The 16,317-nt window shown below is 35.9% G+C and overlaps 1 protein-coding gene across 6 annotated transcripts in view; it reads left to right on the forward strand.

Moving 5' to 3' along the window:
- LOC143234240 (voltage-gated inwardly rectifying potassium channel KCNH6-like) overlaps positions 1-16,317 on the forward strand; it is a 209,746-nt gene that overhangs the window by 136,517 nt on the left and 56,912 nt on the right. For 4 of the 6 annotated variants that reach the window (XM_076471449.1, XM_076471450.1, XM_076471451.1 and 1 more), the window contains exons 3-4: positions 3,719-3,871; positions 4,179-4,271. In XM_076471449.1, coding sequence (XP_076327564.1) covers positions 3,719-3,871; positions 4,179-4,271 — 246 coding nt within the window. The remainder of the gene's footprint in view (positions 1-3,718; positions 3,872-4,178; positions 4,272-16,317) is intronic. The other 2 variants (XM_076471453.1, XM_076471454.1) reach the window with 1 other exon arrangement.

A 16,317-nucleotide genomic window follows, 5' to 3' on the forward strand; every position in this document is an offset into this window, starting at 1 on the left:
CAAAGAATAATAATATTGTTATGAAACTGTGTGTTGTTCTACACAATGACGTGTAACAAAGAATACTAATATTGTTATGAAACTGTGTGTTGTTCTGCACAATGAAGTGCAACAAAGAATACTAATATTGTTATGAAACTGTGTGTTGTTCTGCACAATGACGTGCAACAAAGAATACTAATATTGTTATGAAACTGTGTGTTGTTTTGCACAATGACGTGCAACAAAGAATACTAATTTTGTTATGAAACTGTGTGTTGTTTTTCACAGTTAAGTGCAACAAACAATACGACTTTTTGCTACGAAACTGTGTGCTGTTTTGTACAATTAACTGTAACAAAGAATACTAATTTTGTTATGAAACTGTGTGTTGTTTTGCACAGTGAAGTGTAACAAAGAATACTAATTTTGTTATAAAACTGAGTGTGGTTTTGCACTGTTAAGTGCAACAAACAATACGACTTTTTGCTACGAAACTGTGTTGTTTTGCACAGTTAAGTGCAACAAATATTACGACCTTTTTCTACGAAACTGTGTTGTTTTGCACAGTAAAGTGCAACAAACAATACGACTTTTTGCTACGAAACTGTGTGTTGTTTTGCACAATGAAGTGCAACAAAGAATGCTAATATTGTTATGAAACTCTGTGTTGTTCTGCACAATGAAGTGCAACAAAGAATGCTAATTTTGTTATGAAACTGTGTGTTGTTTTGCACAATGAAGTGCAACAAAGAATACTAATTTTGTTGTGAAACTGTGTGTTGTTTTGCACAATGAAGTGCAACAAAGAATGCTAATTTTGTTATGAAACTGTGTGTTGTTTTTATACAATTAAGTGCAAGAAAAAAAGGTAGAAAATATTTCTTTCCAACTTATCGATATCTTTATTATGTTTTTCTGGAACAAATAATATTAATACATAAAGTGCATGTGGATTATTTATCACTTTTTTGGAGTTTTGTAGACCATTTAAGATATTTTGTTTGCCCAGAAACGAATTACGTCAGAGCTTTTAGGTAGATTATATATATACGAGATCTTTGGTGATGCGGCAACTGTCCTTTCACTATACACCATTTTTCATAATTTATGAGTAAAACTATTTATCTTGGGTGTTCTTCTCTAGGTTTCATCATCTTCTTTTGTTCTGGTCTTTCCAGCCTTGCTACTATAACACCACACACGTTCCCTTACAATACTCACTTTATTGGAATTGGCTACAATATATATGTCTATTCTAGCAACAAAATAAGAAAATATAAGTCTTCATAAAATGTTTGACTCAAAAAGCAACAGTTTGTGTGTAAATTTAGAAAGTATATGTATTGACTTGTCATCGCTGTACGTTTTTATCTGGATAGAATTCCTTCTTTTCTCTCTCTTGTATCATCCAACATTTTACACCTTACAACAATACAGTCATTATGACACATTCTCTGAGTTTATCTAAAGGTTTTAAAAAAGTTAATGAGTAATTTATTTGTTCTAAGAAATTATGACTTAGAGCTTTTATCAGCTATTTTTTTTTACTTTCCTAAACTCAAACAGTTACTTATATTTTACCTTATTTATAACGTAGATCGCAGTACTATATATTTCGAGATTTTTTAATACAATCTACATCTTTTAAGTAAGTAAGATTAGTTTTTTTTTGCTCAGTGTAAAAGCTACAAATTGTGACAAAATATACTTTATTGGTAAGTAAACTCAAGTAAAATCATGCTACAAGTTGTTTTTTTTACAGAAGTTAACATTATTTTAATATTAATTTGATTATCTCCGTAAGCATTAACGAACTTAACAATATCAAAATTTGTATAGCATCAAAGCATTGTATTAAAAACAAATATCTGTTTCAAACGAAACAAGGTTTTAACACATACAAACTATTGGTCGTTTGGTTTGGTTTGTTTCAAATTTTGGGCCTGGCATGGCCAAGCGCGTAAGGCGTGCGACTCGTAATCCGAGGGTCGCGGGTTTGTGCCCGCGTCGCGTTAAACATGCTCGCCCTCCCAGCCGTGGGGGTGTATAATGTACGGTCAATCCCACTATTCGTTGGTAAAAGAGTAACTTGGCGGTGAGTAGTGATGACTAGCTGCCTTCCCTCTGGTCTTACACTGCTAAATTAGGGACGGCTAGCACAGATAGCCCTCGAGTAGCTTTGTGCGAAATTCCAAAAAACAAACAAACAAAACAAACGTTTCAAATTTCATGCAAAGCTACACGAAGGCTATCTGCACTAGTCGTTCCTAATTTAGCAGTGTAAGGCTAGAGGAAAGGCAGCTAATCACCACCACCCACCGCTAACTTTTGGGATACTCTTTTATCGACGAATAGTGGGACTGACCATCGCATTATAGCGTCCCCACGGCTAAAATGGCGAGCATGTTTAATGTGATGGAGATTCGAACCCACGACCCTCAGATTAAGTTTTTTAAGAACTGATAATACTTTGTGAAATGAATTATTCACCTAACTCCTGTCTTTGTCTTTCCACTTTCTATTTATCTCCAACAGTATTCTACAGTCCTAGTTTTCTCTATATTGTTTAGTTAGCTGTGAATACCAACTCGATTCTGTTTCTAACCATCAATACCTTGACTTTTAGTACCTTTTCTCCAGCTAAATTATAAAATAGGGGAACTTGTTTTTCAGTCCCTGAACTTAGTTTTTTTTTTTTTATTCTCAGTTAGTGTTTTGTGTGTACAACCATTATTCTCGGATTTATAAAGTCTTGGCTCGTGGCTCTCGATAGTTTTAATCTATACCAAGGCTACGCTTAGCAACTATTGAGCGGATTAGGACCTAGATTCATAAACATATAAGACGTTTTTTTCAAAGATAAGTGGGTCCGGCATAACAGGTGGTTAAGGCACTCGACTCGTAATCTGATGGTCACGGGTTCAAATCTTTGTCACACCAAACATGCTTGCTTTTTCAGCCGTGGGGGCGTTATAATTTTACGGTCAATCCCACTATTCGTTGGTAAAAGAGTAACTCAAAAGTTGGCGGTGAGTAGTGATGACTATCTGCCTTCCCTCTGGTCTTACACTGCTAAATTAGGGACGGCTAGCACAAATAACACTCGTGTAGCTTTGTGTTAAATTCAAAGGTAAGTTAGTTTCAGTTTGAATGTGTAAAAGCTTATTAACATTTGTTCTGTATATCTGGTTTATATTAGCAACATGTTTTTCTTCTCGTCAGGTGTGTGTAAGCCTGAAATAGTATTGAATTTAAATGTGTTAACAGCTGTATACGTTTTAATTTCTCATTTTTCTCTTAGCAGAAACTATATCGTGATAATCAAGAGCATTACAACAAAAACGGAATTCAGGGGATATAGTCTTCCAGATGGTATAGTTTAATTATTCTGAATGGTTCTGATTTAATAAAGGTTATGAAGATAAACTTTAAGCGCTTTTGTCTTTTCATATTTTACAAGTGGAATAAAATTTTTCTATTAATTTTAAACTTGGATTAAACATCAAATTGTTAAACTTTATCTACCTGCTGTGTACTCGTAGCGTTTAGTTTTTCGAGTGCGATTTATAGGGCTCGAGTTTACCTTAATTTTGAAAAACGATTACCAACGGAGGAAGCACAACGTATTTCAAACTAGGTCATAGCAACATAAGTTTAGTCAGAAACACGTTTTTAAACGTCTGATGCTATAGTTATCATAATTCTGTTACCAACTGTGTGTTATTCTCTGATGCAGGCTCAAAGGTTTTGTGTAGCCAAGTGATGGCGCCAATCCGTAATGAAGAAGGAGTAATATGTATGTACATCATGAATTTTGAAGATGTCACAGATGCTCCTTATCGGAACGAACAATTAGAATTCGAGTCCTCTCTTCAGGAGCCTCGTCTGCGTAAGTTTAACACGCCTTACCAATTAAAATCGAGTAAATTTTAGTTTTATGGACCACATTGCACAGTGTTATATACATATATCGCATTCTTGTCATTATACGGCACTTAGCTCACACTAACGAATACTGATATGTCCTTACTTTCAATAACTACTCCACCTGTACTGTTTAATTAACTAATTCAAATTAGTCTGTTTCATAGATCACAGTTTGACGAGAGCCTGGACGAAACGAACCCTGTTTTTAAACAGTTTATTTATTTTATCGTTGACATTGTCCAGTGAGTTGCCGTTTCTTTCCTTCTTAGTATTGAGACCAGTCATGTTTCTTCGTCGGTTCGTCCCCACTGCACCTGTACACAGACGACGAGCCTCATCCACGATGGACACAACCGCTAAAGGTTGACCAATTTTTTGTTAGCTCTCGCTTTACAGCCAGTCTGTGTCAGCACTTTTTTTTTTTTTTTTCTGATTTGTTGTTTCCTTTTTTCAGCACTGATGTCACTGCTATTTCTCTCATATTCTATAGAGAACTAGAAAGAAAAATTATAATACTGCTTGGTAAAACCATATCTTCGCTTAACATTGATTTAAGTAAGGCATTAAACTGTCTTGTATTTTACCTGGAAATTAATTATTTCATTGTAGTGAAGTTAATAATGCACTCGAATATCTGTACTTAAGTTTTGTTTTACATGTTGAAATTAAGGCTTCGGGGCTATACTCACTTCGTCTGCTACTTGCTTGCTAACAGCTGCAAATTATGTAGTGTAAGAAATATTCAACTAAAATAAGAGATTTAAAAAAAGTTTGCATTATATTTCCTTACATATTAAAATTTACCTACAGTATATAATATTTAATGAAGTTTTTACCTTTCAGTGATGTTTGAAAGAAGTAAGTATTTATTTATGATTTTATTAGGGTTAAAACCGATTGAATTTTTTAATAAACAGATATTTTACTAACAGAATTTGAGTAAAGAAAAATAGGGGTAATGAAAATCACGAATTACTTATACACAGTTACAGTAGAATTATCTTTAAATGAAAATCACGAATTACTTATACACAGTTACAATAGAATTATCTTTAAATGAAAATCACGAATTACTTATACACAGTTACAATAGAATTATCTTTAAATGAAAATCACGAATTACTTATACACAGTTACAATAGAATTATCTTTAAATGAAAATCACAAATTACTTATACACAGTTACAATAGAATTATCTTTAAATGAAAATCACGAATTACTTATACACAGTTACAATAGAATTATCTTTACTTCTTCATTGTTTAGTTAACACTAACACCCTTTGAAGACAAAGCGAAAGACTTTTGAAATGTCGTCCTCTGCACTTGTGTCTCCACAACAGGCAGTTGCAGTCCATTCTACAAAGCTTCAATACTAACACCCAATTCAAAGCTAGCTATAGTTTAACAAATAAGAGGTTTAGTCACACTATTAGATACAGTTCGAATACCCGAGGGAAATATTGAGTAAAATAACGTTTGTAAAACTAAAATAATGAATACTAGTACTTTACAAGTAACTGTAAATAACAGTATGCTGTTTTTTCTTCTCGTTTAGTCATAGATTTGCTGGCTTTTTAAATGGAAACAAAAAAGAAAACTGCACTTAAAGTGATTATTTTCTCTCTTAGGTTTTCTTGAACGTCATAAATCTTATTTTTTGCTAATACTGAGATATATCAAAATATTTATATAGTTTGTGAGTAACAAACAACGAAGAGGTTCTTAAGCGGTTATTGTATTTATAACGGGTTTCTAATCTTCCTTTAGTACCAGAGATGTACTTGAAATAAGGTTTGATGATTAGATAGTCAGATAAGAAAGCCAGATGGTAGATGAATGGATATTAGGATGAACTGTCGAGGTTTGTATGGTATTGGATGTTTATTTACCGCCAAATGGACATGTCAAAAAATAATAGTACGGCATGACTTTTATGTCGTGTTTTGGCCCGGCATGGCCAGGTGGGTTAAGGCGTGCGACTCGTAAACTGATGGTCGCGGGTTCGCATCCTCGTCGTACCAAACATGCTCGCCTTTTCAGCCATGAGGGCGTTATAAATAGACGGTCAATTTTACTATTCGTTGATAAAAGAGTAGCCCAAAAGTTGGCGGTGGGTGGTGATGACTAGCTGCCTTCTATCTAGTCTTACACTGCTAAATTAGGGACGGCTAGCACAGATAGTCTTCGAGTAGCTTTGCGCGAAATTCAAAAACAAACAATGTCATGTTTTGACAATTTCCAGCTAGAGTGAGTTTATTTTCTCGCGATTCTTTGTTTTACTTTTTGCAACAATACAAACGTACAATCTTTGTTAGTGGCAGAAGAACAGCTTGAAATCTGTCAGACGTTTTATTGAATAATTAAAAAAAAACTCGCTAGCCTGTGCACACGCCTCTTAAAGACAACTGCTGTACTGTCTGGATCACTATAAAACTACCACTATACTGTCTGGATCACTATAAAACTACCACTATACTGATCTAGATCACTATAAAACTACCACTATACTGTCTGGATCGCTATAAAACTACCGCTATACTGTATGGATCACAATATAACTACCACTATACTGTCTGGATCACAATATAACTACCACTATACTGTCTGGATCACAATATAACTACTACTATACTGTCGGATCACAATATAACTACTACTATACTGCCTGGATCACTGTATGACAATATCCCAGGACAAGCTTCAAACTGAAAGACCACTGTTTATATTTAATATATACAACAAAATTTCTGAGACTGTGTGTTGACATCTCTGATCTTGAACTACTAACCAGAAGAAAGGCAGCTAGTCAGAAACAGCCTACCATACACCCTCACACACTTGACGCTAGGATATTGACTGTTACTTTTAAAACGCACACAGAGTTGAAAATATTTTGTAGTATCGCATAGATTTGAACCCGGCTAACTAGCTCCGAAATTCATAGCTTTTAAATAAGAGTGCGAATAGAGTTGTTGGGTTTCATGATAAGGCCAAACCGCACCCTATAAGAATAGAAGTGTTGGGTTGACGACTTTATGTCTCATGAGCTTAAGAACACGTTTAACATGGCACGCCAGTATAGTAACTATTAATACAACACATTTAACCCACACATGTAAGTACATTAATTAGAGAAAGACATCACATTAAAATAACCTTAATATTCCTGTAATCTGTCTATAATCTTTATTACCCACTGATCAAATCGCCAACGTATTGTATGCCTTCCAATATAATGTTTGTTTTTTTAAGCCCGAAATTAATTATAGTTTGTTTGATGTTGTATAAAAGAGTTCTTTTTGAGAAAGTCTCAAAATAGCAACTTTTTTCAAGGATTGGTTTGGTTTGTTTTGAATTTCGCGCAAAGCTACACGAGGGCTATCTGCGCTAGACGTCCCTAATTTAGCAGTATAAGACTAGAGGTAAAGCAGCTAGACATCACCACCTACCGCCAACTTTTGGGCTACTCTTTTACCAACGAATAGTTGAATTTATTGTCCCATATTTCTTCTCCTAAGACTGAAAGTGTGAGCATGCGTCCTAACCACTTAGAAACTAACATACAGACGTATGCCAAACCCAGATGATTTGTAAAACTGTTTTAACATTTAACAGCATATTAAGTACTGTAAAAATGTACCACAAAACATTTTAAATATTTATAACATGATAAAAATTAATGTATGTTGGTACACAGCGACACCTGTAAAATAATTTTCAGTGTTGCGTATCGTTATTTTCGATGCTAAAGTAATTTTTTTTAAAATGGAGCACTTAACACGGGTTTAGCATTCCCTTGAGCTCTTTTAAAGGTTATACGCTTGTGATACATATTATACTTAGCCATCTGCGCTAGCCGTCCCTAATTTATCAGTGTAAGGCTTAGGGAAAGGCAGCTAGTATTATCACCCACCGCCAACTCTTGGGCTACTCTTTTACCAACAAATAGTGGGACTGAGCGTCACATTATAACGCTCCCACAGCTGTAAGAGCGAGCATGTCTGGTGCGACGGGGATTCGAACCTGCGACCTTCGGAGTACGAGTCGAATGCCTTAACCAATCAAGGAACAATTTTAATCTTATTATATTTTTAACAAACGTCTGACCCTGCTTGGTCAGATGATTAAGGCGCTTAACTCGCAATCGTCGCTTAGGCTGTACTCATCGAAACCAGTTGGCCAAAACAACCAATAAAGCCTTTCTTTTCCACTGCGTCAAAAAATGTCCAGTGAGGTTCAAAAGATGTTATATTTTGTTGAATTTGAATTGTTTTTTTTTATAGTTTGATGACATTTTATTCTCGGAGGAGGAAGAGGTATTGAAGAGCTCTTTGATACACTAATGAGATTATTAAAAAAACTCAAATTCACTTTCAACCTTTTGAATAGAATTGTGTTTGTACGAACCTTTGGTGTTCGTTTACTGCAGCGTATTCCAAACTTTCTCGGTTCACGGCGGTCCTAGGTAAAAAGAAAAACATAACAGTTCCGTTTATTAAGTAGTTAAGTCCAAACAACGTAATGAGTGTTTATGTCCTAACAACTTAGTAGCCCTTTGAAAGAATAATACATGCAAATTGAAAGTAAAAACAATATTTTTATTTCATTTTTAAATAACCACAATTACTAATGGGATGTATGCACCTTTTGGGCACTGCTCAGCTTCTCAAACCTTGAAATCAGATTGGACACTGCCACCCTCATTTCCTGTTCCACATTGAGTTTCACGCAGTACTTGCTTTTTATCACAGCAACTGTCAAGAGCCTATCTTTGCAGAGATATGGTGTCACAAATGGAATTAGGATCCGCTAAGCTTTAGCAATTAGCAAAGGATATTGATCTTTTACTGATATCCAAAACTCAATTAGTTCCATGCTGTCAAATTTTGTTTTTAAAGTCTTGTCACAACACAGCTCAATAAGATTTTATTCTTCTGTAGAAGTAAATTCAGATGGGACCTAAGAGTTTAATGTGTCTTGGATCCATGAAAATTTCTCCATATCTTCTGGAAAGTAATTTTCAAACCAGTCACTGATTTTAGTTCGTAGGTCAAATCAACTTCACTGGATGTAACAAACTGCTGTAACAGTCTTTGCCATCATCTTTGTTCATTTTATTTCTCCATCGTAGTAACTTTATTCTGAAGGCTGAAACCTTCTCTGCGAGTTTCAGAATGTGCGTGTTGCTTCCCTGCAGAAAGAGATTCAACGCATTCAGATTTTCGAAGAGACCACACAAATATACTAATTTTGACAAGAAAATCAGCACCCAAGAAGTTTTTTTAGAACATTCGTGTTCTTCTTCTTCGAGATAAGAGTAGAATTCCTGTCGTAATTCGAACACACGGAACGGTACATTCCCACGGGAGAACCATCACAAGCTACAGTAGTACAAGAAAGATGTGTGCTCTGATCCCATATCCTCACACAGTTTTTAAAAAACCCCGCCTTCTGTGACCGAGTTTTTGTAACGTTCACCACTTTCAACACACTTTCCATGATTAGGTTCAGTGTAGGACTCGGGTGCTTTGACGCAAGGGCTTCCCTGTGGATTATACATTGGGTCTTTTATAAAAGAAAAGGTCTTCCACAATGTTGTCACCATACACGAACCGTGTGCAGCAAATCAAATCAGCATCATTGTTACTCATCTAGATGTAACCCGAATTCCTTCCTTTCCATTTTTTCAATTAACTGATCGTTGAGGTCTTCAGCCATGTGTTGGATTATACGACTGATAGTATTGTTAAATAAAGGCACCTTTGAGAGCAGACTTCCCGCAGATTCACCGACCATAATGTTCACCATATTCACTGCGGCCGGTAAAATATCGCGACTCTATATGCTACCTTGTAGGATCTAAACAAAGCATTGCTTAGCATTGATGCTTGTTTCAAAAATGTACCTTTATGTTCTTTCAGTTCTTTTAACTTTCTGGTAAAATAATAATGGGATTTACTAGCCATGTTAGGATGATTGGTCTCTAATTGGCATTTTAGTTTACTTGGAAGCATGCACTCTGGAGTCACTCACTTTTAGATATAGTACACACTGCGGACACTCTTCATGATTGACATCTACTGAAGTAAAACCAAAATCTAGATAACTATCGGAAGTATTTCCGGTATTTCCATTTCTTCACAACTTTGCCACTGGTCTGTGGTTTGCCATTCACTCCACACACTTCTTATTAATGTTCAAAATTCTTTACATTTTTATGCAAAAGGACTAAAAATCAACAAAATAATTCACTGAACTTCGTTAGACTTCGCAGACACTTGACCACAACACTCTTTAGTTATTTCAATTACTGACAAACCCGGAGAGTCGACAGGTATTTATATACAAAATCAAAGAAACAAGAAAGTTCGAGAAGTTACTGGCGTAGCCGAAAGTACAAGTAAACAAAACATATCTCAAATATTCGAGAACGTCACCGAAAGGAATGTAGCGCGGTCTTATGTTAAAGCTGCGAGCTCCTCGAGCTAGTAGTTCACATGGCGTCCGACAGATATCAATATCGCTGTCTTTTCTCGAAAACTTCAAATATCCCACGGCTCACGGTTTGAGAACCACTTGTTTACTGTATTGTAACGTTCCAGACTTTGTTATTTCAAAATAAATCACTGAAAAATCTCAAGAGGTAGTGGTTAAACTGACTGGACGATCACCAGCAAGTTGAACATACTTTTCACTCACTAGAATTTATCATTTATTATAACCACAAGAGGAATAATATATATGCAGCTCAACTGTAAATGAATATGAAATTCGGTATAATTTTGTTAACAGTGTGCAGATCGATAAGGTACAAACAATTATGAAATATAAGTAGAATAATAGTTGTCCGAGATGTTTGTATGGAATTTCGCGCTAAATAAACTATAGGCCAGATATCTGTCATAGCCTTTCATAATTTAGTGGCGAAAGACTAGAGGGAAGGCAGCTAATCATCATAACACCTCGCCAACACTTGAATAGTATGACTGACTGTCACATTATAACATTTGCATGGTTGAAAGGGCGAGCACGTTTGGGGTGATGCGATAGCTCGAACCACCCAGCCATGCCTGGCCGTAGAAGAAGTTTATTTAGTTGTGCCATAAAACATTGTTTTTGTTTTTTACATCTAAATGTTTAACGAAATATATTGAAAAATGTTCGGTTCTTCTAGTTGTAATGTGCGTAAAGGTGTCTAGGTAAATGTTCAGTCTTTTGTGGATCACACCAAAGTTCGTTTGCAAATTCAAAAATTAAAATTCAGATGTTCAAATAAGATGCATAAAATGCCCTAGCGTGACTTAAGCACAAGACTGTAAATTTATAAAATGTGAAACAGGGTGTAGAATTGTAAATATAACATAACTGGAAGAAATTACCTGAATGGTTACCAATTTAACGTATTAGATAAATAGCTGGGAGACTAGGACATAAAGGGTGGCCCGTAAGTCCCTACCCATCCATATATCTTATGTATCCAGTGTATCTGTGTGCTGTCCCTCATTCTCGCTGCATAATATTATGCGACGCCATGTTCTGTGAGACATTTTCCTCAACACAGCAGGGGTTATTGTTCCAAATGCCGCGGTAACAGCTGCCTTCAACTCATCATTAGTATTATTGAATATAACATAATAACATATGGATGGGTAGGGACTTACGGACCACCCTGTACTATAAAACAAGACAAAAAAAGCGCTGCTAATGACAAACGCGAGGCTAGGAAATTGACGAGGACTCACATAAATTACAAATAACACGTGTTTATAATCAGTATATTACCGTAAAAACTTGTTCTGATCAGTATGATCATTGTAATAGTAAGGACGTAAACACAAAAAAGGACGTATTTATAGTTATAGAAACATAGGAGTATGGACGTATGAAAGCGATGCATTTCTAACCATCAGAATATAAGGATATCAGCATAAAGGCCCCCTAGTGGTACAGTGGTATGTCTGTGGACCTACAACGCTAGAAACTGACTTTTGATACATATGTTGGGCAGAACAAAGATTGTGTAGCTTTGTGCTTAATTACAAACAAACACTTTACGTATAACAACAATATTTTTTATAAACATGACAGTAATTCTGCCTCTTTGATATTGAATATGATCGACTTGTGTAAATAGTTTTATTACGTTTATGTTTATATGAGTTTTATCATTACCTCATAAAACTATGACATTACATGTTAGTACTTAAATGAACTTATTTAAAGCACATTACACACTGGCTGTCCATTCTTTCTCGCGGGAAAATGATATTTTTTCATTTTAAACCTTTGAAAACCATTTTTGCGTTTTGGTCACATTAGGATACTCAAATATTTAACAAACACTCACAGTATCCCAACTAGATGTAGGCATTAAAGCCACATTTATCTCCTGTGTAGCATGCATTCATTGTGTCTGATCTAATCGTTGTTCTAAACGTTTCAGTGCGTTTGATACTTCAATTAGAGTTTGATAAATGAACTCGTTTTAACGTGGTATTACTTTAAACATTCTGATGTGGACGTTGAGACTGCCAGTCGATTCAGTTCGTTCAGTCTCATCACATCCTGAAGTGAAAAACGAACGCCAGTGACGGAAAGAGCTTCTGAGATAGAAGTGTCTACGTAGTTTGGGGTCAACGTCCAAATTTAAACAAGCTTCGTGAATATAAAATACAACATAACGTGATGAGTGACAGGTTACGTTAACTGCATCATTAACCTCGGAATTGAAGGTTTTTGACCTGTGTTCGTCCCCTTGTAATTTCCAATTTAGGAAATATAAACAGTTGATATTTGCTTATCGTAATATCATCAGACTATGCTAATAGAATTCGCATTCCTAACAAAGGCCATAGTGTCATACACTTTGTATATGTGGTGGTCAGAGCACAGATAACCTTTTGTGTAGCTTTGTGCTTAACTACAAGCAAAGAGTCCTTTGTTTGTGCTGGACACCACGAGGAAGAAAATTTTTCACGACAAAAAATCAGGAAACAGTTTTTCGTAAAACTTAGGATAAAATATAATCTTTCTGTTTGAGGGTTTGAATGTATGTTTCTACTTATCTCTCTATATTCCTAAATTGGGTATTGGATTTGTTTTTGTCTTCTGGTGAATCAGCGGTAAGGTTACCAACTTAAAATAATAACATCAAGAATCCGGTTTCCTACAGTTAATACAATGCAGATACTCCACTGTGTATCTTTTCGTTAAAATAGCAGCAGTTATATTTTTAGATTCCCATACGCATACCATGAATAGAATAATTATTATACCCTTTTCATCCCTTACCATAAATATATCATGATTATACTAACTATTATACCCTTACTTTTACTCTACCATACACATACCATGAATCTAACAACTATTGTACCCTTTCTTTTATCGTAACCAGATGGAACAACGGTACGTCTACGGATTTACAAGGCTAAAATCAGTAGTTCGATTCCTCTTGGTGAACACAGCAGGTAGCCTGATGTGGCTTTGCTACCAGAAAAACACACATACCCTTTTTCATGCACATCCCACGAAAATAATAACTATTATATCTTTTTATTTATCATTTATTTTAAGCATATTAAACCCCAATAGCGAAAATCAATTCGTTTTAATCGAAACAAAGAAAACCTTTTCTAGGTTATGAAAGAACTCGCAATTTAAAACCTAGAATTGAAATACTGTACAACTTATTTATTAAAACAATTCACGGTTGGGCTACACTCCGTTTTTAAATACTGTAAAACAATCCTATATGCTTTAACAAAACAGTTAATGCTTTAGATGTAACAAATAATAATACGCGGAATTTCATCCGTAAAGTTACAAGTAATATAAATGCTTTACATGTAATATCACATTTCAGAACAGCAACGAATTACGTGGATGAAGAATATGGATTCAGTAAACCCTGTTCATAAGGATGTAGTAAAATCAACTACGGAGCTGTCATGATTTAGCTACAAAACATAACAGAAAGTAGTTTTATAATCCAAATGTTCTAGTATGATACTTCAACAAAGCGCCAAAAACGAAGGAAGAATAGACATAGGGCCAGCTGTTAAGGCTTAAGCCTACTATCAGTATGTTCTGATCAAAGGAAGCAGCCTGAGGGTCGCGGGTTCGCGCCCGAGTCGCGCCAAACATGCTCGCCCTCCCAGGCGTGGGGGCGTTATAATGTGACGGTCAATCCCACTATTCGTTGGACTAAAAGAGTAGCCCAAGAGTTGGCGGTGGGTGGTGATGACTAGCTGCCTTCCCTCTAGTCTTACACTACTAAATTACGGACGGCTAGCACAGCTAGCCCTCGAGTAGCTTTGTGCGAAATTTCAAAACAAACAAAGGAAGCAAATTATTTAAGTCAGAATTAAAAAATAATCTTAATAAAAATATATCAACATTATATATATAACGGTTTAGCTAAGAACTTGCAATGTAATAAAGCAGAAATTTATAATAGTTATAATACACTAACTGTTCATTGTCCTCACCGTTATCGACATTTTCGGCCGTAATACCAATAATATCTCTTAACGTCAGCAAGTTTAAATTCAGTTGAATCATAAATCTGTGTAATAAATTAATAAATTTATTTGTTCTCATTAGCTCCATCCAGTAGTATTTCACACGTACTAAATACCTTGGTATAGAAACCCGGTTTCTAGCGTTGTAAGACTGTAGACATGCCGCTGTGTCACCGGGGGACTATAATATGTTAAAATGGAACAATTGTAACAAAGGTAAAAATAAGTAACAAATTATAAGATATACTCTTCAAAAAAAGAAACGCAAAAGGGATATTTTTGTTATTTTAAAGAGAAATATATGTAATAACGTTACAAGCTCAGAGTATGTGATGTTACACGTGTTAAGGCACTGATTGTCAGATCAAAATGACAATAAAAGTTGTGCACTTTGAAAACGGAGGAAAACATCGGATTTTTCGCCAAAATGCATTCGTGTCCCATAATTTTGTTTGAGAGATCTGCATGTTCTGCAAGTGCAACATGTGTAAAATCCTTATAAAAGTGACGGGTTCTCGGTTTCCATAGCTCAGTGTTAAGCCACCGACACGCAATACAGTTACGCCAAGACTGACTGAAGCACAACGCAACAACGCCATTGGTCGATTGGAAGCAGGCGAATATCGATCAAATGTTACCAGAGCTGTGAATGTCCACCCAAGCACCATCACAAGGCTATGGAATCGTCACCAACAACATGGATCAACTTGTGACCGTCCACGATCTGGCAGACCTCGTGTGACCACGCCCGCACAAGATCGCTACATCCGGTTACGTCACCTTCGGGATAGGACCACCACTGCGACGTCTACTGCTTCAACCATACCAGGGCTGCGTAGGATTTCCGATCAGACCGTATGCAACCGTCGACGAGATTCTTAGGCCCCATGTGCAACCCATCATGGTGAACGTCAACGACGTTTCTCAACATGACAACGCCTGTTCTCACACAGCCCGACTCACCACTGTCTTCTTGAGACACCACAACATCAACGTTCTTCCCTGGCTCTCCAGATCACCAGATTTAAACCCCATCGAACATCTTTGGGACGAGTTGGACCGACGTCTGCGACGGCGACAACCTCAACGCAGACTCTACCTCAGCTTGCAGCAGCTTTGCAGGCTGAGTGGACAGCCATTCCACAGGATGTGATTCGTCATCTCATCGTTTCCATGGGCTGGAAATGGCAAGCAGTTATTGATGCTCACGGGGGGCATACGCGTTATTGACGTTGAGTGACGTTAAACGTCAACTAGTGAGCGTGGACTTCGCCTTTGCAGACTTTGGATGTTCAGCAGTGAATGTGCAAAGTCTCACACATGTCATACAGAACTACCCGGAATAAACTTGTTAACAATATGTCTCAAATTTTGCCTTTTGCGTTTCTTTTTTTGAAGAGTATATTATCAAAAAAAATGTTTTCAAATATTTGGGCAAGGTCGACTTCTCCTATTGATAACAATGCCTACAGGTTGTATTAAACGAATACGTTACGCACAAGAACAACAAATACACTACAATAAAATTCCTCTTGGGTCTTCTGACTAAAAATTACAACAATGTAATGTACTCGCTGAAAAAATAAAAATAAGGGAAACGTCATGGGATATGTTTTAAAATATTATTTGTACAAGCTATAAATCTGCTCAGATAATACGAGAAAAGTTAATAGACTCTACGTGGTTCCTTTTCATTTTTATTTCCTAAGTCTATAGTATTAAAGCAATCTGAATATTACAAACCTTTGAACCGTATGATTAAAACAAACTGTAAAATATTTTATTATTAACATAGTATGTTTTTCATGCATAAATCAGTTATCAATTTGCATGCCCTTTCATTTTGTCATAGTTAAACATCTACTGTATCTTTTATGTTATT

Source organism: Tachypleus tridentatus, chromosome 12, assembly GCF_004210375.1.
Source record: "Tachypleus tridentatus isolate NWPU-2018 chromosome 12, ASM421037v1, whole genome shotgun sequence".
Taxonomy (NCBI): Eukaryota; Metazoa; Arthropoda; class Merostomata; order Xiphosura; family Limulidae; genus Tachypleus; species Tachypleus tridentatus.